The 21,317-nt window shown below is 42.1% G+C and overlaps 1 protein-coding gene across 1 annotated transcript in view; it reads left to right on the top strand.

The window, feature by feature from the left end:
• The window catches only part of ari-1 (E3 ubiquitin-protein ligase ariadne-1), a 48,570-nt gene that overhangs the window by 13,502 nt on the left and 13,751 nt on the right, over positions 1-21,317 (top strand). The window contains exons 3-7 of the mRNA XM_080266793.1: positions 3,823-3,888; positions 5,209-5,424; positions 11,367-11,588; positions 11,799-11,929; positions 12,193-12,397. Coding sequence (XP_080122919.1) covers positions 3,823-3,888; positions 5,209-5,424; positions 11,367-11,588; positions 11,799-11,929; positions 12,193-12,397 — 840 coding nt within the window. The remainder of the gene's footprint in view (positions 1-3,822; positions 3,889-5,208; positions 5,425-11,366; positions 11,589-11,798; positions 11,930-12,192; positions 12,398-21,317) is intronic.

Raw genomic sequence — 21,317 nt, 5'->3', positions numbered from 1 at the left:
GGGTACCACACCATAACTGTTGCTCTGTCTGTGTCCCTATCAGATTCTCTTCCTTTGAACACATAATCAGCAGTCACGGGTAAAAATTTATGCTTAATGTATGTGTTGCTTGGTATCACATGAATATGTTTATTGATAAGTAAGTAGACTGTAAAGTATGATGTTTGGGGGCACTGCAAAGGGATGATAGTAGATGTATTGTATATGTGTTGCGCAGCTGCAAAATTTTTTATGATTAAGTAGTTTCTGTAAGGAATGTACTGTATCTGTGTTAAACCATCTCAAGCACACGTTAAGTGAGTGGATTTTAATATCTGATGGTGTTTTGGGGTACTGCAAAGGGTTTTTAGGCCATCATGTAGTAAAATTACAGTTGTAGAGACCCTAGGGGGGTATTGAAAGTATTCGCAGATTCAGGTTTGGTGGGGGTGTCTGTTCCCTGTCTTCATCATTAGGGGGGAATCACCGTATTATGTTTTGGTATTGTTGCATTCCCTCATATCCCTTATGTTTTTGTTGAAAGACATTTTAATGGAAATCTGTGATCATGTACAGACATGAGAGAATAGATGGTATGATCTACCGATGATGTCATCCACGCTCCTGATGTTTCTCTAGGCTACGTCTGTCACAGTGTGGGAGGAGTTTCTTCTACTTGCTAGCTCTGGGTGCACTATGTAGGGGTTCAAAGGAGTTGCACTTTATTTATGGAAGCTGTAGTTGGTTAGTTTTACTGTTGAATGTAGGATTAAGTGGTTGGATTGCACACTTCCTTTGGGGTTCTGGCAGTCACAAGTTGCACTCTAGATGGATCATGCAAAGAAAAAGGTCATATTATAGTCTGTCAGTTTGTTCTGTGGTAACTCCGATATACGGTAATAATTTGTAGTACTATAACACATGTTGATGGATTATGGGATTTATTTTTGTTGACTTTAGGGGAATTTGCCTCCCAACCAGTAATTGTAGTTCAAATTTTCAAAATTGAAAGACTGAAAAATTCACAACTCAGTATAGGATGCACAAGATTTTCCAAGGAACCCGGCAGTGAAGGGGTTAAATTTGCCACCCCCAGTGATGATGTACTACCCATTATCAAGTATCATATTTTCTCCTTAAATTTTGGCAGCTTTCCTATCTTCCATATGGATATTGAGTTGGTGTTACCCTATGAAGTAGTTTGTTGTTATTGTTGTTGCCCCAGGCTGATCAGGACATGAACCCAGTGGACTGCAAGAAACCAACCACTTCAGCCGGGCGCTCCCAGAGATCTTTTGTTGAAGTTATGTTGAAGGATTATCTATGTTGTGAAAGTGAGGTGCATGAGGTAAGTGTGTTGTGGTGTGAGAGGCTGCATTGCAGTGAGGATGTAGTAGATTGTCATGAGTTTTACTGTTAGTTGCAACTGAAGTTAGGGACGTAGTCCGGTTAGGTGCACTCGTCTCTCTGGGAAGGATAATTCCTGTGGGCAGAATGTCTGGTGGGGGTTCATAAAGAATGGCGTTGGGATGGAGGTTTTAGTTGGCTGTGGTAACTGTTATATATTTGTGAAACATAGTATTGGGTGGAGGAGGAGGGATTTCCTTGAGGCATTCTGTATATTGTTAGGATTGTTATTCATTTCTTATTGGGTCATTGTGGTTGAGGGTGATGCAACATGAAATTAGAAGGATGGGATGTATCATGTGCTGAAGATATAAATTGTGTATCTCATGTTCACTTGATTCTTGACTGAGAGTACTTACATTTCAAGGTGCAGGTGAGCTATATTAGTTCAGACTTTGTGCATCCAGTTGTTGTTCTTAAATCTTAGTTTTGTGTTTTTTTAAGCTTTTCCTTGTTTGTGGCTGTTAAGGTGGGAGCCCAGCTTGGGGTTATGTAATTGATTGTTGTTCAGATGAACTGTTTATACTGTAGATAGTTTTCAGTTATTCCTTCTATTCTCCAAGGGTATTGCCTATAAGCATTTTCAAGGTATCAAGTTCTGAGATGCTTTTGTATTAATGTTTCATGTGTGTCAAGGAAGAGTCATGTGTGTATTCAGAACGAGTCCAAAAACTAGGGGATGTCTCAAAGGGAAGTGATTGGTGAAAGAGGGTGACTTGAAAGTGTGTGTGTGTGTGAGATTTACATCTGTCTGGAGTGAAGAGAATGGTAGTTGATTTTGTTGATGAAGCAATCATTACCATATGTTTAGTACAAATCAGTGTTCTAGTGAGTGCAGATACTGGTGGAGCTGGCTTGTTGCTTGCGAAGATATTGCTAGACCAGCGTAGGACTAACTGTTAGTGACGGAGTGGGAAGGATTGATTGGGAGGATAAGGTTGGTTGCCATATGATGAGCCTCTTTCCTGGAGGATCCAGATTAAAGGAACCTAAAAGGCACTTTGTTCAGTATCCTTTCAGATCTCCGGGTGGTTTGAATGGCTAATGTAAGGGTACATAAGGTGAAGTTGGGAGAGAAAGCAGCTTTATTATACTAGTGTGGAGTTGTTTAGGGGTTTGGTAGTTGTTCAGAATGTTGAAAGGTTCAGAGTGCTTGTAGTTTGTGCGTAATAATGTTTGACACCTCAAATGTGCAGGAATGCTTATGGCAACTGAAAGTTAAGGGTAGTTGTTTGTTTTCCTCTTAACTTGATATTTTAGTAATTTTAATAATGTTATCAATTGGTAGCTAAATCCAGTTTGTATTTTACTGTTAACAGAATTAAGCTAGTATTGTGTTTTTTTTTTTTTTTTTTTTTTTTTTTTTTTTTTTTTTTACCCAAATGGTAATGTAAATTGGCAAATGTGTATGTGTGTTGATCTTGCACCCTCTGACAATTCATGCACAGAGTTTCAGACATGAAAAGTTCATATTGAATTTGAATAAAAAATTAACCCCTTCACTGCAGTGAGGTCTTTCCTGAAGTGTATAAAATACTTTGGTCATAGTGGAAACCAGATAGAAATTTGCTGTAGGAATGAAGGTGTCAGTAAAGGCTGTTTTTAATTACTGTCATCAGAAATATTCTTAGTGAGTTAAAGATAATTCAGCTGTAGCTAGAATTTTGTAAAAAAAAAAAATAATAATAAAAAAACAAAAACTAAGTCATAATGAAAGGTTTAAATTGCACAGTAATGGATTCCCGAAGACTCCCATGGGCGCAGAAAATTACTATAAGTCAAAATTTTATAGTTACATACATTGGTAGTTACCAATGCGGAACATCTAATAGCGAAGAAAAAATGAAATTTGTTTATCTAGGTTTGGCCATAGTTGTGCATATGTACTGTTGTGTGTGGGGATGGTATGCTGTGTTTGCACAAGGTGACAGAGTGGTTAGGGTTAGGGAGGATAACAATGGGGTACTAAGTAAAAGCATTTTTTGCCTACTTTGTGGATGGTTTGATATCCCGTACAGCATTGAAAAATATGCATGCAAAAACACCTCAAGCTGCACAGCACTTCATATATTGTTATAAATGTTATGGGAGTCTTAAAATGAATGTAGCCCTTGTGTGCATTGCTCATTTGTTTTGAAGCTTCATTAATATTGTGAAAGCAGTGACAGTAATGCAGTGATTAGGATCAGATAGTGCCATTGTGCAAAATGCACATGGTTCTTGGGAAAAGCATATTACGTTCGGATTTTTGTTTTGAGTTCAGTATAAATTAAACCAAGATAACAGTTGAGCACCATAATCTGAGCATAACCATCTTTAAGAATTATTGTGCATAGTTAGTTAGGATTATAAGAGCTGTGAATGAATTTATGGAAGTTTATTCATAATTTTCATTATATAGTTTGTGTACAGTACAATTCATCTTTTTCATTGCAGGTAGCTGTTAAGACTTCAAATGGAATGGAGGAGTGTGAAATTTGCTTTCTTAATATGCCTTCTGCTGTAAGTATGACATATGTATATATATATATATATATAGCTTATTATTGTATGTATATTTATGCATATATCAGCCGTTTATTTACACCATTTTCTAAATCTCTTCTTATTCCTTATTGGGTACAGTATGTATTATTTATTCTTTTGATTATTTTATTTATTATTTTAATGGTTGGTGGGGACACTCACCATCCACTCACTCGATGTAGTGCTGCTCTCGGGTGCCTGTCCTTTCCTCTCTTCCTTCCCTCTTTCCATCCTTCCTCCTTTGTCTCTCTTTCCTTCTTTCTTTCCTCTTCCTTCTGTCTACGGGTGACTCTGCACTGAGTGACAAACCAAATGGTTTCCTGCACACCAGGAAACCATTTACTACGCTGGGTGGTAACCATATAACCAGATTTTGGTGCCTGGTGGTTTAGTGGGTAATTATGGCACTCCAGTTGGATTGGGCCAGTGAAAGATTATATCCAAGGGGTGGTTGAGGTTTATTGCTCACGTAATGCTGCTTAGGGATGAGTGAGGCTGGTCACTCTCAACTTATGTGTCAAGACCAACTTGCCTAGCCTTGGGCTCCTACGCTTCTCATGGGGCAAGGTAGGATTGGATGATCAATGAATGAATGAATATATACTTGCATTTCTTATCCAGAGTCAAGGCAAGCTGTGTTATGAATTGAATTTTTGCTTATTTGTAAGTATTGATCTGTGGTAGGTGGGGATGCTCACCATCCACTTGCTCGATGTAATGCTGCTGTTGGGTGTCTGCCCTTTCCTCTCCTCCATCCTTCTTTCCTTCCATCCTCTTCTGTCTTCCTTTCCTTCATTCTTTCTTTGTCCTTCTGCCTATGGGTAACTCTATACGCCCTCTTCTGTCTTTCTTTCCTTCATTCTTTCCTCTTCCTTCTGCCTGTGGGTGACTCTACACTGAGTGACAAGCCAAGTGGTTTCCTGTACACCAGGAAACTATTTGCTATGCTGGGTGGTATCCATATAACCAAATTTTGGCTCCTGGTGGTTTAGTGGGTAATTATTGTGCTCCAATTGGATGGAGCCGGTGAAGGTTTATTTCCAAGGGGTGGTTGGGGTTGACTCCTCATGTAATGCCACTCAGGGATGAGTGAGGTTGGTCACTCTCATCTTAAATGTCAGGACCAACTGCCTAGCCCCGGGCTCCTACGCTCCTCATGGGGCAATGTAGGATTGGATGATGGATGGATGGATGTAAGTATTGATGGGATAATGTGATAAGGATCCACTGTTACTATTAGTCTTTTTGCTACCTGTGAAATGAAATTGAGTGCAATTGCCATACTGTTCCTTGCAGATGATGACGGGTATAGAGTGTGGTCACCGGTTTTGCACCAACTGTTGGACGGAATATCTAACTACTAAGATCATAGATGAGGGTATGGGGCAGACCATATCTTGTGCTGCTCATGGTTGCTCCATCCTTGTCGATGACCACACTGTCATGAGGTTAATTGTCGATCCCAAGGTCAAGCTCAAGTACCAGCACCTTATTACCAAGAGTTTTGTTGAGGTCAGTCTCTAAGTTTGTTATAAGCAGTACAGGATTACAACTGGATGCTGTGTTTAGAAATAGTCCCGTAATGTGCTGTAGAGTGTAATACAGTAGATTTTCCATATGCACAGCTAATTTATCTGGGAATTTTATTATGCAGTTTTAGTAGCATAATGTTACAAAAAAACTAGTTGAAAGAAGAAAAGGTACATAGTGAGTGGTGGCAGTGAGGTGTGTGTGTGTGTGTGTGTGCGTGCATGCACATGCATACTTACCTAATTGTATTTCTACAGGACTGAGTCAAGCTCATTGTGTCCCATCTTTTAATACTGTTTTTCATATTTTTCTTTAAAACTGTGAATGTTATTGGCACACACAACTTCTTCCAGTAATATATTCCATTGATCTGTTGCTCTGTCTGGAAAGCTGAAGTTTCTCACATCTTTCTTTAATCTTTTCTTATATAGTTTCTTGCTGTGTCCTCTTGAAAATGAGTGTCTAGGTACTATATATTCATTAATGTCAATCTTTTCTCCTTCAACACATTTATGTAGCATGATCATATCACCTCTTTCCTCTCTCTTCTAATGGTGGTAATTATATCTTCTCAAGTCTTTCTTCATAACTAAGATTTCTCAGGTGGCACCCATCTTGTGGCTGCTCTTTGTACCTTCTCAATCTTGTCAGCATGCTTTTTCAAGTATGGGTTCCATGCTACTGCTGCATTTTCAAGCATTGGTCTTATGAAAGATGCAGTTATCTTCTTTACCATTTCCTCTTTGATATACTGTATATAAAGGTTAATCTCATATTTGCTAAAAGGTTATACATGTTCCTTACTTTTTCATTTATATTGTCTTCTGGTGATATTCTGTTATTGATAATTACTCCTAAATCTTTCTCCTCATCAGATACGTGTAAACTGTTGCTCCTTAGTTTATAGTCCCAGTCAGGCATCTTTACACTCTTTCCAGATTTTAATACATGGTATTTTCTGCATTGAATTCCACATGCCTCATATAGCTCTGTTCATATAATTTTGTTAGATCCTTCTGAAACTCCTTACATGAGTTCTTGTTTTTTATTGTTCTTTGTATTTTGGCATCATCAGCAAACATATTCATGTAACTTACTGTTGCAAAGTTATCATTTATATACACCAGAAGCATGATTGGTGCCAGCATTGAACCCTGTGAGACACCACTTGTCACCTTTCTCCAGGACGAGTACTTTCCTCGTAATACTGTTCTCATTTCCCTTTCTCTTAGAAAGTCCTGCATCCACTGTAGTAAGTTCACCTGGATACCTCCTTTGCATTTAAGTTTCAGTATTAACCTTTCATGAGGAACTCTGTCAAAAGCTTGTTTTAAATCTAAGTATATACTGTCTACCCATCCATCTCTTTCATGCATTGCTTTTGCCACTCTGTCATAGTAACTTAAAAGACTTGTTACACATGACTTTCCTTTTCTAAACCCAAACTGCTTTTCTGATAGCATTCATACCTTTCCAAGTGTTCTATCCATCTTTCTTATTAACTTTCTTATTATCTTGTCCTGCTCATGGTTCTTCAAACACTTTTTTCTTTTCTGATATGTTTTATGCCTGTATTACTTCATCATTTTCCCTTTTGCTTCACATTCGCTGGTGATTTACCACCTCAGTAGTCTTTCTGCTGACATTTTAAATTCTTCTACATCCACCAAGTCATAATAGAAGGGATCATTTTTACTTTTATCTCTCTTTCCTAGTTTGTCTGAGGATGCCATTGTTTCAGAGTCTCCCTCATTTGAGTTTTTTGCTGTGTCAACACTAGTTAGCCAGCTGTTTGTTGCCACTGTCACTATTTGCTAGTCTGCCACTTAATTGAGCACAGTAATTCCTCGATTATCCAGATGGTCCATATCTGGTCGTGCTCTGTATCCGTTCGTTAGGCCTTGGCTATATTATAACCGTATCCGAATTTATTTGTCCTTAACCCGTGGATTGCGAGCCACAGCTCAGGCTGTGCTGGCCGTGCATCACCATAAACAACTTGACCCGTACGCAAACTTACGCGTAGCGCTATGCGAAGATGGAGAGAGAGATTTTCTTCAGTTCATCAGATGATGCCCTGGATGTTTATCTTCAAGTTTATAAACAAAAAACAATTTTTTTTTTTTTCCCCTACTCCCGTACGTAAACTTATGTATGGCCCTACACAAAGCTGGAGAGAGAGAGAGAGGGATTTTTATTCTTTTCACCATGATGCTCCGGATGTTTATCTTCAAATTTATAATTAAAAAAAAAAATCCTTTGTTTGTTGCACACCACGGGATGGGAGGGGGGAAAAAAGGTAATTGCGCAATTCTCCGGTTAACCAGACATAAAGTTCTGGCTTCTGCTGCAGGCTGGGGGGAAAAAAAAAAAAAAAAAAAAAGTTTTGTGGCTCACTGGTCTCTCTGTCCATACGCGGGTAATAGACCCTAATCCACAGGGTGACTGAGAGTGGCAGTACGGATCCGGACCATATGGTCAGAATTGCCGGGCCATCCAGCCAGCCTACAAAGTAAAAAAGGTGCATTGATTGGCTCACCGGCCTCTCTGTCCACGTGCTGGTTGTAGATTGTAACCCGCAAGGTGAGTGCGATTGGCTGTACAGATCTCTAACATTATGGTCGAAATCTCCCGGCCACCCTAATCAACGGAAACATACTGACAGCGCACAAAGAAAACAGACATAAACCACAAGCTGAGCTAAAATGGCTGTACGAGTCCTTACTGAATGGTGAAAGTTTCCCGGCTGGTTGGATCAGTGGGAACATACCATCCTTGGAGGAGTAACACAGAACCTAACGCACCAGCAGAGCAAAATCACCTGTTCGCCTCCTCACCGAAAAGTGAAACCCCATGGCATTTCTCGCTCCTCTCCCCCACCCCCCAGTCCCTCCCCCATCCTTCCCCATGCTCACAGCTGGCTGGCTTACCTTCCTCCCTCTCACTCGTTCCTCTTCCACTCTTGCGTTGCTCACCATCCCTGTGTGAGTTTTTTAGTTTTTTATGATGTATTTGAATACTATTGGTTGTTTCAAAATTGCGAAATGACCACAAGAAAGCTCTTGAAATTCCTTATCTAGACATATGCTTAACTCTTGCATGGTGTGGGCAGAATTTTGCACTAGGATGCTGAGCTAAAATGGCTGTACGAGTCCTTACTGAATGGTGAAAGTTTCCCGGCTGGTTGGATCAGTGGGAACATACCATCCTTGGAGGAGTAACACAGAACCTAACGCACCAGCAGAGCAAAATCACCTGTTCGCCTCCTCACCGAAAAGTGAAACCCCATGGCATTTCTCGCTCCTCTCCCCCACCCCCCAGTCCCTCCCCCATCCTTCCCCATGCTCACAGCTGGCTGGCTTACCTTCCTCCCTCTCACTCGTTCCTCTTCCACTCTTGCGTTGCTCACCATCCCTGTGTGAGTTTTTTAGTTTTTTATGATGTATTTGAATACTATTGGTTGTTTCAAAATTGCGAAATGACCACAAGAAAGCTCTTGAAATTCCTTATCTAGACATATGCTTAACTCTTGCATGGTGTGGGCAGAATTTTGCACTAGGATGCTGGGAAGTTATTTGAAGGGATTTTTTTTTTACTCTCAAAAACTTTATTCTCTCTGCTTTTTTATACTTTTACTCCTCAGTTTTGTGTGTTTTTGTTAGCTTATCTTATAGTATAACACCAGCGAAGATGATGGCATACAATTTATACCAATAAAACCAATTTCCGGGGAGCATATTGAAATTGAAAGAATTTTTGTCATTGTGCTGTGGAGTCAGCCATTACTCACACAGACACACCCTGGTTTAACAGTGCAATTGGTTAAGTAAAAACCCATCGCTAGGCTGGGTATCGTATCTCAGGGTAGATTTAACCCCTTCGTACACGATGACATGTTTGTCGTCATGTGGGTGTGGCTGCAACTATACTTGTTGATGTTTTTGGCGTCATTAAAGCATAAAAACTTTCGTCAGAGGAAAAGTTTTCTGCCGATTGACGTCGTTTTTGGAGGCGACATAGCTTCCCTGCCCCTTGTCAAAAATAATGAGTTGGCAACTGTGGGTCCCGATACCAGCAAGAGAGCGGACAGGTTATTCAGTACCAAATGAGCTGTGAGTGGGGAAGGTACTGCACAGCTCTGTCCCTTTAAATTTCCACTCTTACTCCTGTCCTGGCCGTGCAACACATTTCTTTATACCAGTAGTGCTTGTGTCTAGTGTTTGGGCACTGTTGTGATTAGATTTGTTGTTTGCAATAGGATATTTGGTGTTTGTGAAGCAACCCTGGTCGGTATCAATCGTTGGTCCAATGAAGATTATGCTACTGTTTCTAATCAACTACACTTCCTCTACCCTGCACCAAATGTGAGTATTCAGCTATAATAATAGTGACAGTGAATCATGTGAATATTGTGTGCATATCTAGTGTACAAAGAATTGGTGAAATACATGCAGAAGCTTAGAGGAAGGCCCTACAGTCACGACTCGGCACCTTTGATTACATCAAGACAGAGAGTCATAGGTATGGTGTAAGGAACGTGATGATAAAAAGTGGGAAATTTTTCAGAAGGAGAAGGTAATTTACCACCCTGAAAATAGTCAGAAAAAATACAGAAAACAAAGTGGAGGAATATGAATTTAATTGGTAAGGACTTTATACTGTACTGCTTCGAGTAAAGTGTACATTTACCTAAATGGCAAAAAAGCATGGCATGAATGAAAGCACCATCAGAACGATGTGGAAGGACCAGGAGAAGGTAGAGATGATCGTCCGTGGGAACCCATGTGATGCGAACCTGGCAGCAATGAAAGTCCTGAAGCTGCCTGAGAAGCTCATAGGGCATTACATGGAGCGTCAGAGAAAGAACAACATCTCTTCCGAAGGCCACATGATACAAGAGGCAGATATGACAACATTGGGGGTGGGGGGCGGGGGGAGAGTGCCAGGGAGCTATGTCTCTCCTGAAGGCCACATAACACTAGAGAAGGTGAAACTAACAACATTTGGGGGGGAGGGGTGCTGGCGAACTACGTCTCTCCTGAAGTCCATATGATACATTGATGGCGAAACTTTGACAACAACATTGGGGATGTGGGGCAGGGGGAGAGTGCTGGGGAGTCACATCTCTTTCGAAGGCCACATGATATGAAAAAAGGCAAAACTTTGACAGCAACATTGGGGTTGGGGAGCAGGGGGAGAGTGCCAGGGTGTTACATCTCTCCTGAAGGCCATATAATTCGAGAGAAGGCAAAACTTTGACAACAACATTTGGGGGGGAAGGGAGTGCCGGGGAACTGCGTCTTTCCTGAAGGCCATATGATACGAGAGAAGGCGAAACTTTGACAACATTGGGAGTGGGGAGCAGCGTCTCTGCTGAAGGCCACATGATATGAGAGAAGGTGAAACTTTGACAACAACATTGGGGGTGGGGGGCAGGGGGAGAGTGTCAAGGAGCCACATCTTTCCCAAAGGCCACATGATATGAGAGAAGGTGAAACTCTGACAACAACATTGGGGGTGGGGGGAATGTGCTGTGAACTACGTATCAGCAACACAAAGGTACCCAGCCCAGTTTTTGTTTTTGTTAATGCTATTCTCAATACTATTGGTGTTCTTAATTACAATAGTTATATCTCTCAGTACTTTACCTGATGGTGGGTATAAGTGGGGGTAATTTGTATGAGGTAAGGTGGTAAGAAGGGGTAAAAGTGAGAGTTTAGGAAAGTTGCCAGAACACATTATATTATTATACATGCCAACATATTGTCTGGGTGGTGCAGATTTGAGTACCACGGTCCTAGTGTAGTCCCTATTGCCCACAGTACTCGAGGATTGAGTGTACTGTGCTCAAGGAATGTAGTGAAACTTAGCTAACTGTATTGTCATGGCATCTCCAGTCATTCATTCTAATCTGTTTTCTGCAGTGCAACCGCCTCCTGCGCTGGTGCCCTTATCCCGACTGCAACTATGCCATCAAGGTTCAGTATCCTGATGCTCGGCCGGTCATGTGCAAGTGCCGTAATGTGTTCTGCTTCAACTGCGGGGAGAACTGGCATGACCCTGTCAAGTGCCATCTCTTGCGCCGCTGGATCAAAAAATGTGATGATGACTCAGAGACTTCCAACTGGATTGCTGCCAATACGAAGGTAGTATGCTGAGTAAATAAGGGTTTTTACCATATTACATACTTTGTCATTCTTTGTTTCACAGTCACACCTGACCTCTTCTCTCTTAGGTGGTGGGTTTTCTGGTTGGGATGATGATGGTGATAATGATAGTGATTTTTTGGACATGGATTGCTTAAAAATTATTATGATTTGTCCCATTAAAAGGCTTAATGAAGTACTGTTTTGCAGGAGTGCCCCAAATGCAAAGTAACTATTGAGAAGGATGGTGGGTGTAATCACATGGTGTGTAAAAATCAGAGTTGTAAAGCTGACTTCTGCTGGGTCTGTCTTGGTCCATGGGAGCCACATGGATCTTCCTGGTAAGAGTTCTGTCCGATGCTTGAATCATTTACTCAATACTTCATTCATTGAGTGCAAGCACTTATATTATGACAACAGTGCCTACCAAGCTACGTCAGTCTTATGATACGTTTGTATTTTAATCAGGCATTTAGTTGTAATTTACTCAAGTCAGAGAGGACCTGTAGTAATGAAGGAGCTAATTAGCTCTACACCTAACCCATCCAATTTGAAAAGTCTCGAGCTGAACTTTAGAGTTGCAACAATATTCAATCACCTACAGGTACTCTTGTAATCGTTATGATGAGGATGAAGCAAAGCAAGCACGGGATGCTCAAGAGAAGTCTCGCGCAGCTCTGCAACGCTACCTCTTCTACTGCAATCGTTACATGAATCACATGCAGTCGCTCAAGTTTGAACACAAACTTTATGCCTCTGTCAAAGAAAAGATGGAGGAGATGCAGCAACACAATATGTCTTGGATTGAGGTATGCATTATATGTGGTGTTTCATTGCCATTAGTTGGCAAATGTAGGTACCGGTAGTTACCTGTAGCTTTTTTTTGGTGGGGGGGGGGGTTTGGAATATCTGGGTTTTTAGTAATACTCTTATCATATTATTCTCATTTGTTTCATTTGTTGAATATCCTTGCTCATCAATGTTCATATATTTTCCACACACACACACACACACACACACACACACACACACACACACACACAATGCAGAAGCAAAACTGTCAGAACTGACTCAGCGTATCATTAGTAAATGGTAGTATAAGGTATACAGATTGCAGCAGGTCAGTAGGAAATTTAGATTATCAGAAATTAAAGTAAAATTGTCAGACCCTGAAAATTAATCATCATCATTATCCGGACCTCCTTTCCCACCCAAGGGCAGGGTGAGGAGAGGAGTAGCAACGTCCAGACAGCCTAAGTTTGCCCAGTTCACTGGGCCTCGCTTCCATTCACTCATCATTCAAGCCCACAGAATCCTGGCTCCATCAGATAGGCAAAAAAAATTTCACCACATTCTGTAATGTCACATATAGCTATCTGATTTTTATATATATATATATATATATATATATATATATATATATATATATATAACCGTGTTCGACTCTGGGCTAAGGCTTCAGGGCCTATTTCTTGGGGGCAGTGACTTATCCGAAGGCCCAGTAGTCCTCCTACACCTCCACATGTCTGAATGCTGTCATGTTAAAAGAAATGCCAAATCCCTGGTTATGCACTTCTTTGCACAAAATTCATCCAGCCAACTCAGTCTCTTGTCAGTCCCTTAATTAATTTATTCTGAAGTTACTTAAAGTAAAATTGTTGGATATTTTTTTTAATCCACAGAGAAATTTCTCTAAGTAACATGGTAAGAGACTCATCAGTAGAGAGAGTCTGATTCTGGAGTGGACCTCAAATGGGCCTCTTGCTGTATGATGTAGATAGAAATTCTCTAATAGCCAAAGTGTATCATGGTGTTTGCATGTGTATCCTGTAAATTTTTTTTATATATATATTCCTGGACTGGACACACATTCTCATTATATAACAGTGTTCCCTTTAGTCCAGTGTGTGTGTGTTTTTTTTAGATCATTCTTAATGCAGTATAGTACTTCAAATAATATATTTATGCTTAAGAGATCCTTTAATGCCCAAAAGAGCTAATTAATGACTGTATCTAGCCCTTCAGGTAATTTGCATAGAATTATCAGGAGATAGCAAAAATATAATACAATATACATCATCAGATTGAAGTTGTTAATATATATACAGTTAGGGAATAAATGGTAATAGTACAGTATTGTGTGGATTGGATTGGATAATTAAAATGCCCTTGCATTTTATATGTGAATGGGAAGACTAGCTCTTAAACCATGTACATAAAAGTTTTCAGCATTGCTATCTCAGAATGTCCAGTTGGCTTTTAGGCCTTTATCCTTGGTGACAGTACTGTATACATACAATGATTCCATATTTTACATGCTTTAACATAACAGCTTTAACCCTTTGCGTGCCTGTGCCATTTTAAAATGGTCTGACATAATTCCGTGGCAAGTGCCAGTGCCGTTTTAAAATGACTTAAATTTCACAAATTCGTTGTGGACGCATTTTTCAAAGTACGTGCACAAAAATTGGTGTGCTTGTAGGGCAACCCTTCCTCTACCTTGCCTCAGGTGGTCAGGCCTATACACCCACGCGCTCCCTCGTCACGCTCACTCTGCCTCACTCTGTTTGTGTCCATCATACAGTGCAGTAATGTCTTGCCGCGGTCTCTCAGACGAGGAGATTCAGGAGCTCCTGAAGGTCCTTTACACTGGGGAAAATGACGTGTATGACGACTTGCAGGATAAAGACTACGGCCAGCCTGATGAGGAGAGTAGTAGTGATGAGGAAATTCCCTCACCACGAAAATCAAGATATGTGGGGTATGATAGGGCAACACATGGAATGAGGCCACCTGCACATCGTCGTCTTGCACGTCGTGACGATGAGGAGGAAGACGAGGAGGAAGTTAGTTCTGCTGTTCATGGGTGGTTGGGGAAGCGTAGGATTTCCCTACGTGGGGAGGAAGGTGTGAGAAGGAAGAGGGGCTGATTTGGGAAAGTTCCATTGTTGGGGGAGAGTGAGTCATCTCGCCTGGGCTCTCCCTCACCCCCACGTGACCCAGCGCAGCCTAGCACCACACGACAAAGCGTTCCCCCATTCCCCACACCCAGCACCTCACGTGAAAATATTCCCGTTCTCTGCGCTTTCCCACGCTTCCCCACGGCGCGAGGACGATGGAGGCAATGATGATGAGGAAACGATGTGGGAGTTGGAGGACGGAAGTGACTTTGTACCACACATTCACCTGTTCACCCATGAGAATGTGGCCAGGTGTACTGTTCTTGAGCTCACCCCTAGCTCAAGTAGGCTGCAGTTTTTTAGAAACTATATCCCTGTGGTCTTTGTTTTGAAAACTGTTGCCCTAACCAATGCCTTTGCAGCATTTGAGCGTGGGGGAATGACACAGACCACACACAGCTGATTGTTTGAACCTGACTTGACGCTAAATGAAATGTACTTGTTCCTGGCACTTGTTCTTTTGATGGGGATAATGAAAAAAAATCAGCTTCCTTCCTTTAGACTGTGGATCCAGTAATGGTGACACCATTTTTTGGCAAGGTGATGGGGAGGAATAGATTTCAATACATCCTGAGCTGCCTACATTTTTTTGACTCCCTTGACCCAGCTAACGCTAACAACACGGACAGGATGAGGAGGATACGTCTAGGTTTTGATCACCTGCGAGAGAAATTCCATACCTCCTCTCCATGCTGAGACCTCATCATAGACGAGAGTCTCGTTCTATGGAGAGGTAATATTGCATTCAGACAGTATATCCCCAGCAAAAGACAGGTTTGGCTTCTAAATCTTCATAATGTGCGACTGTCGGACTGGGTATGTGCAGGACATAGTCCTGTACACAGGTGTTCAGACGGACATCACAGAAGATAGACGCTTGGGACTGTCAGGGGCTGTGGTAAAGACAATGATCAAGGAATACCTTCATCATGGGCACATCCTGTACCTGGACAACTGGTACACAAGCCCCCTTCTCGCCAGGTACCATCACCTGCAGGAAACTGGTCTCTGCGGCACCGTAAAGAAGAGCCTTCAGCACATGGTGAAGGTGGGAAGGAAGCTTCAGAAAAATGATTGTATTTTACAAGGCTGATAATATTCTCACCACAGCATGGCACCACAACCGCGAAGTCTTCCTCCTCTCGTCTGTTCATTGGCCCCTTGTACACCGCACAGACAACATATTTTACAGTGCAGAAGGGTGGCACCACATCTGGATACCAGAACCTGTCTTGGCCTACAATGTAAACATGTGGTAGGAGAATCAATCGGATGCAGTGATTTCCAGCGTGGACTGTGCCAGGCCCATGATGAAGTAGTATAAGAAATTATTCTTCCACCTCCTCGACATCACCGTCCTCAATGCTCACTATCTCCACGCACATACCACTGGCATCCAGGAGACCCTCGAGGGATATATTCGTGAGCTGATGTGGGAGATTGTGGGGGAGTATGGGGAAGATAGAAGTGTTGATCACCACCGCCACACCGTCGCCACACCTGTCTGCCTCACTGGTAGACACTTCCCCAGGATCGTCCCTCCAAGTGCAACGTCTCAAAATCCCCAGCAGAGGTGTCACGTGTGTGCAAACAGCATTTTAAGGCCACGTACTCAGCAGAAGGACTCAAGGTATATATGTGCAGAGTGTGACGTAGGACTGTGTATATTCCCATGCTTTGAGGAGTACCACACTCTCGCTGACTATTGAGTAACAATAGTGTGGTAATCACTTGCAACAAAAAGATGCTCAAAAAGTGTTTAAGGACAGAAAGAGATGCTCAGAAAGTGTTATAAGTACTGCACACAGTGAAGGCATGTTATAAATATTTTCTCGTAAGTGTAAGGACTGTACTTAGTGAAGTCAAGTTTTACATATGTTCTTGTAAATGTAAGACGATGTATTCACATTGAGACTCCCAGATGTATTCTTATAATGTCTGTCTATACTGAAGGCAGGTTGTAAGTAATTTATCGTAAATAAAAGGGCTGTACATTGTGAAGCCAAGTTGTGCATATTTTCTCATACCTGTAAAACAATGCATTCACAGTGAGAGAGATACGTATGGTGTAACAGGTGTTGAAGTAGTAAGTGGTTTATTTGTGAAAAAAAGATACTTTCTTTATGAAATCCTATGAAAAAAAAAAAAATTGTGAGTGTGAAGTGAACAGAAAAATGTAGTGGACAGAAAAGTGTAAAGAACATTCCTATACCTTCCCTGAGTCACATTGGTGAGAATACCTGAGTTTACCTTGCATAGAAAACGGGTTTTTCTCTCACCCCTGCTGGGGATTACGGGACGCATGCACACATGAAGGCGGGTGGTGGGACTACAGAAAACGCACTTCTGACCTCTGGTGAGTTTTTTCATGGCGATATTCATTTTTGTCACATCAGAATCTATCATGTTAGCCCCCCCCCCCCACATACAGTGCTCGTCAGAAGTATGGAGCGCCCTGTGTCCCTCCTGAGAAAGAAACCTTTCAACATTGAAAAAACATATAAATAATGCATTTTATTTACCTTTAGTGCTTTGTAGGGTAGCCTTTACTTTTCTTCACGGACCTGAGACGTCTTGGAAGTGAAAGGGCGAGGCTCCTGAGGTGCTGGAGGGGTATTTTGTCCCAGGAGTCACGAATGGCGGCTTCCAACTTAGGCAGAGAGCTCACGTCTTTCCCTTGGAGACTCTTCTTTACGAGGTACCAGAGGTTTTCAATCGGGTTGAGGTCTGGGCTATTTCCTGGCCAGTCTGTCATGAATGATACCTCGCAGTCACGAAGCCAATTGGTGACCGATTTGGCCTTGTGAGCAGGTGCACCGTCCTGCTGAAACACTCGTGCACCTGTTAGCTCGAAGGAGTCTGGTGAATGATCACACAGAAGCTCCAGGTAAACATCCTGATTCACTCTGAGGTTCTTGGGAAGTACAACAAGCTTCCCCAAACCCTTCCCTGAGAAACAACTCCATACCATGCGTGAATCAGGATGTTTAACTGTGCTTTCTACATACCGTGGGTCAAGTGGGTCACTACCTTTGCGTCGATACACACGTGCTCCTCTGTTACAGGTAACACTAAACGTTGCCTCATCAGACCACAACACTGACAACCATTGCTCCTCACCCCAGGTTAGATATTTATTAGCAAAGGCAAGCCTACGAATTCTCTGGCTCTTGGTGAGAAGAGGCTTTTTCACAGGCCTGTGACTTGTGTAACCAAGCTCATGCACCCTACGAGACACTGTTCTCACTGACACCTCACCAAACACTTCCGGGTTGCTCTCCTTAATTTTCCTTGCACTCACACAAGGATTAAACTCCACTGCACGTTTTAAAACATTAACAGACCTTGGGGAAGTTTTCCTAGGCCTACCAGACCTCGGTTTCTTTGTGGGAACTGCACCACTGTTTTCCTCCCGAAACCGCGCACACCAACGACGCACTGTCGATCGTGCCACACCAACCAATTCACTAATTTCCTTTGTCTGGTGGCCTGCCTCCTTTAGAGCAATGATCTGGGATATGATTTCACTCGATAGTTCACGGGTAGGTGCCATAACAAAGTTTTGAAGGCCAAAACACTGCGGGACACTCGGTAAAAAATGGCGCAATTTGAGAGGGACACTCGGCGGAGTTCCTCTCTCTCAGGCAGCCCGTGGGCGACTGAGGCGGGAACCAACCAGCGCGTCGGAAGGCCTCAGGCTACCGTGACGTCATGCCCGGAGCTCAAACTTGTGGCTCAATTCTTACCCCCCAGAATGGGTGATTCTTTTTGGGCCATAAGTATTGCGCGCCTGGCAGACAACGCTGAATACATCTGACGAGTACCGTACACACACACAAATCGAAAATTGGCCGGCACGAGGGTGACACATAGGGCTAAAAGTGTCCAGCACATGGCGGGTTAATTCTAAAGCTGTGGGTTATCATAGGAACACTTTTCACAACATAACATTGTTCTTGATTGGCCTCTTCAGTCTGATTGTATATTCTTCATCATACTGTACTGTACTTCTCCCATTATTATTAGTATTTTATTACCAGCCACAGTAGCGAAACTGGTATTGTTTTCAGTTTGTCTGCATGTCTGTCTCTTAGCACGATAACTTCGCAACCGCTCAAGATGCCATCACAGAATTTTACAGGTGTGTAGTAGGGATGAAAATCTTGTACGAGTATTGTTTTCAGTTTGTCTGTCTGTTTGGGTGTCTGTGTTTCTGTTAGCACAATAACTTTGCAACCGCTCAAGACATCATCACAAAATTTTACAGGTGTGTAGTAGGGATGAAAATCCCTTACGAGTTCGAAATTGGTGAAAGCAGGTCAAGGTTGTGTGTCTGGTACCACGATAACTTCTCAGTCACTCAAGATATCATCATAAAATTTTACAGGTGGCTTATGTAATGCCACTCAGGGATGAGTGAGGCTGGTCGCTCTCATCTTAAACGTCTGTACCAACTTGCCTAACCCCGGGCTTCTACACTCCTCATGGGGCAACATAGCATTGGATGATAGATGGATGGATGGTGTAGTACGGATGAAAATCTCCTTTGAGTTCAAAATTGGTGAAAGTAGGACAAGGTCCAGGTCATCTTCCGAGCTGCGCTAGATATGTATCGGCTCGTGGCTGGTGTGATTCCCCCCTTAGGGGGACCTCTATTTATTTTTATTTTTATTTTATTTTATTTATTTTTATTTTTATTTAATTTTTTTTTTTACTGGATGTTAATGATGATGATGATGAATAAAAGTTTCAACATACTTCAGTGTGTAGGCCTTGGTTAACCTAATGGCTGCTTTCCTTGCAGCTTGATCTTTAGCAGCCTCTCTGTTCAGCCCTTTTTCCCTGAGGTCACACTCTGTGGCCTCATCTAAAGTCTTTTTCTGTCTGCCTCTCACAGCTCTACTCTCAGCTCTCACACCTTTCACCCTTCCCACCTACTTGTCATCCCCCGTCATCTCCACATGCCCAAACCATCTCAATCTACCCCTTCTCAGCACAGTGCTAATACGTTTTGAGTCCCATCCCTCCTCTCAACTCTTTATTTGCAGTCCTAACCCTCCTAGGCTTGTCATTCAAGTATGCATTACACATCCATCTAATCATTATCAGTCCAGTCATTGGAAGTCAGTGGCTTGGACAGGTAACACAGTCTAGATATGCAGTCTCTCAAATTAGAAATGCTTGGATCCAAAGGCTTTATGTAAACTGGAAAATTTTAGCATTTTGAATCATGATTATAACTTGAGAAAATCGTGTAGTGAATAGCCTACAGTACCATAAGCAGTAAATACAATCAAATACTTCCCATGGTAAGGTCCAAGGAAGTCTGAGTAGGTTTTGCGTCTGGGTGAACACTGCAGCTGCCGCATCCAGGGTACACAGTGCCACCATGTGTAGGCTCCTCATCAGCACCACCCTGTGGTGGGAAGAACCCTGATCCAACTCTGGGGAGGTGCTGTCTACCACAAGGGAGTGCTGTATCTCCACGTGGTGTATATACAGTACCGTACCTGTAGGATGGCCCCACAATAGCAGTTGCTCACTTGTGGTCAGCTGGTTTTCTTGGCCAGACAGACTGGGGTTAAGCAATAACTGAAAGCACAGTCGGCCCTGAACATTTATGAGGAATACATTATAAGACCCCTTGCTGATGTTTGCAAATGTGTGATGCTAGAAAGAAAGAGTAAAATTATTCTCAAAGATTGGTCTGACAGTTTGACATTCATCAGTCCTTAGCAACTAATCATGAATCATTTCCTCATTTCATCAGTCTTTTTAGCCTAACCACACCCCAGCTGGTTAACAAGATACCAGCCACCTAATGCTTGTTTAAGGTATTGGTATTCATTAAAAGTGAGTGAAATGTGTAAATGGAAACAAGTAGAAATGAAAACAGGTTATTAGCTACACAAGTTATGTTACACAAAGAAGACATCCTGGCAAAAAAGTGTACTCAGTTTACTAATTATTCTTAGTCAGTATCCACCAGTAGAATGTGAGGGAAAGTAATTCTGCATTAAACCCTTTATTTAAAGTGGAAGTGCACAAATATACATATCTTTTACTATTGCCTTGCATTTGCTAGCAGGCAGTCAGCTAACTATTTGCAGTCTGGTGATGCGCTTGGCATGGTGCGGACTTTTCCTGCTCCATGTGTGTGCCAATCTAACCCACAGAATGTTTAGTTTACTGTTTATTTATGATGTATTTATGATAATATGTAAAAGTCAGGGCACAGTGACACCTCACATACCTCCACAGTCCCCCTCGCCCCACTCAGTTGATGTAGTGCTGCCTGCTTCTTCCTTCATGTCAATCATTCTTTTTCTGTGTTTGTTTTTCTCTTCCTGTTTTTCATACTTCATGTCACTAACTTCTTATGACTCTTTCTTTCCACTTTGGGTGGCTCTATACTGAATGACACCTAATGGTTTCCTGTAACTCAAGTAGCCATTTACAATGCTGAGTGGTAAACATATAGCCAAATAACAGAGTGATGTGGAGCCTCCTATAGTGCCTATGTTAACTGGGTGGAGACATGCAAATGCAGCATCCACCCTGCAACCATACCTTCACGCTAATCCCCACACCTCACTGTGTCAAGGCTCTCAGCTGCATGGGAGTGATGCTTTACTGCATGGGACATCCCTGGAGGGACAGTTGTTTGCCTTCAGTTGATGGGTCTGCTTGATGAGACAGTCTGGGATAGCACAACAGCAACTGTACTAATTATATTTGTTAATATCTTTGACATTTGTTGTACAGTACA

This window comes from Coenobita brevimanus, chromosome 22 (assembly GCF_032717465.1).
Source record: "Coenobita brevimanus isolate Jiangsu-jjx chromosome 22, ASM3271746v2, whole genome shotgun sequence".
Taxonomy (NCBI): domain Eukaryota; kingdom Metazoa; phylum Arthropoda; class Malacostraca; order Decapoda; family Coenobitidae; genus Coenobita; species Coenobita brevimanus.
Note: the sequence above shows the minus strand (reverse complement) of the source record. Positions and strands in the feature narration are given on the sequence as shown.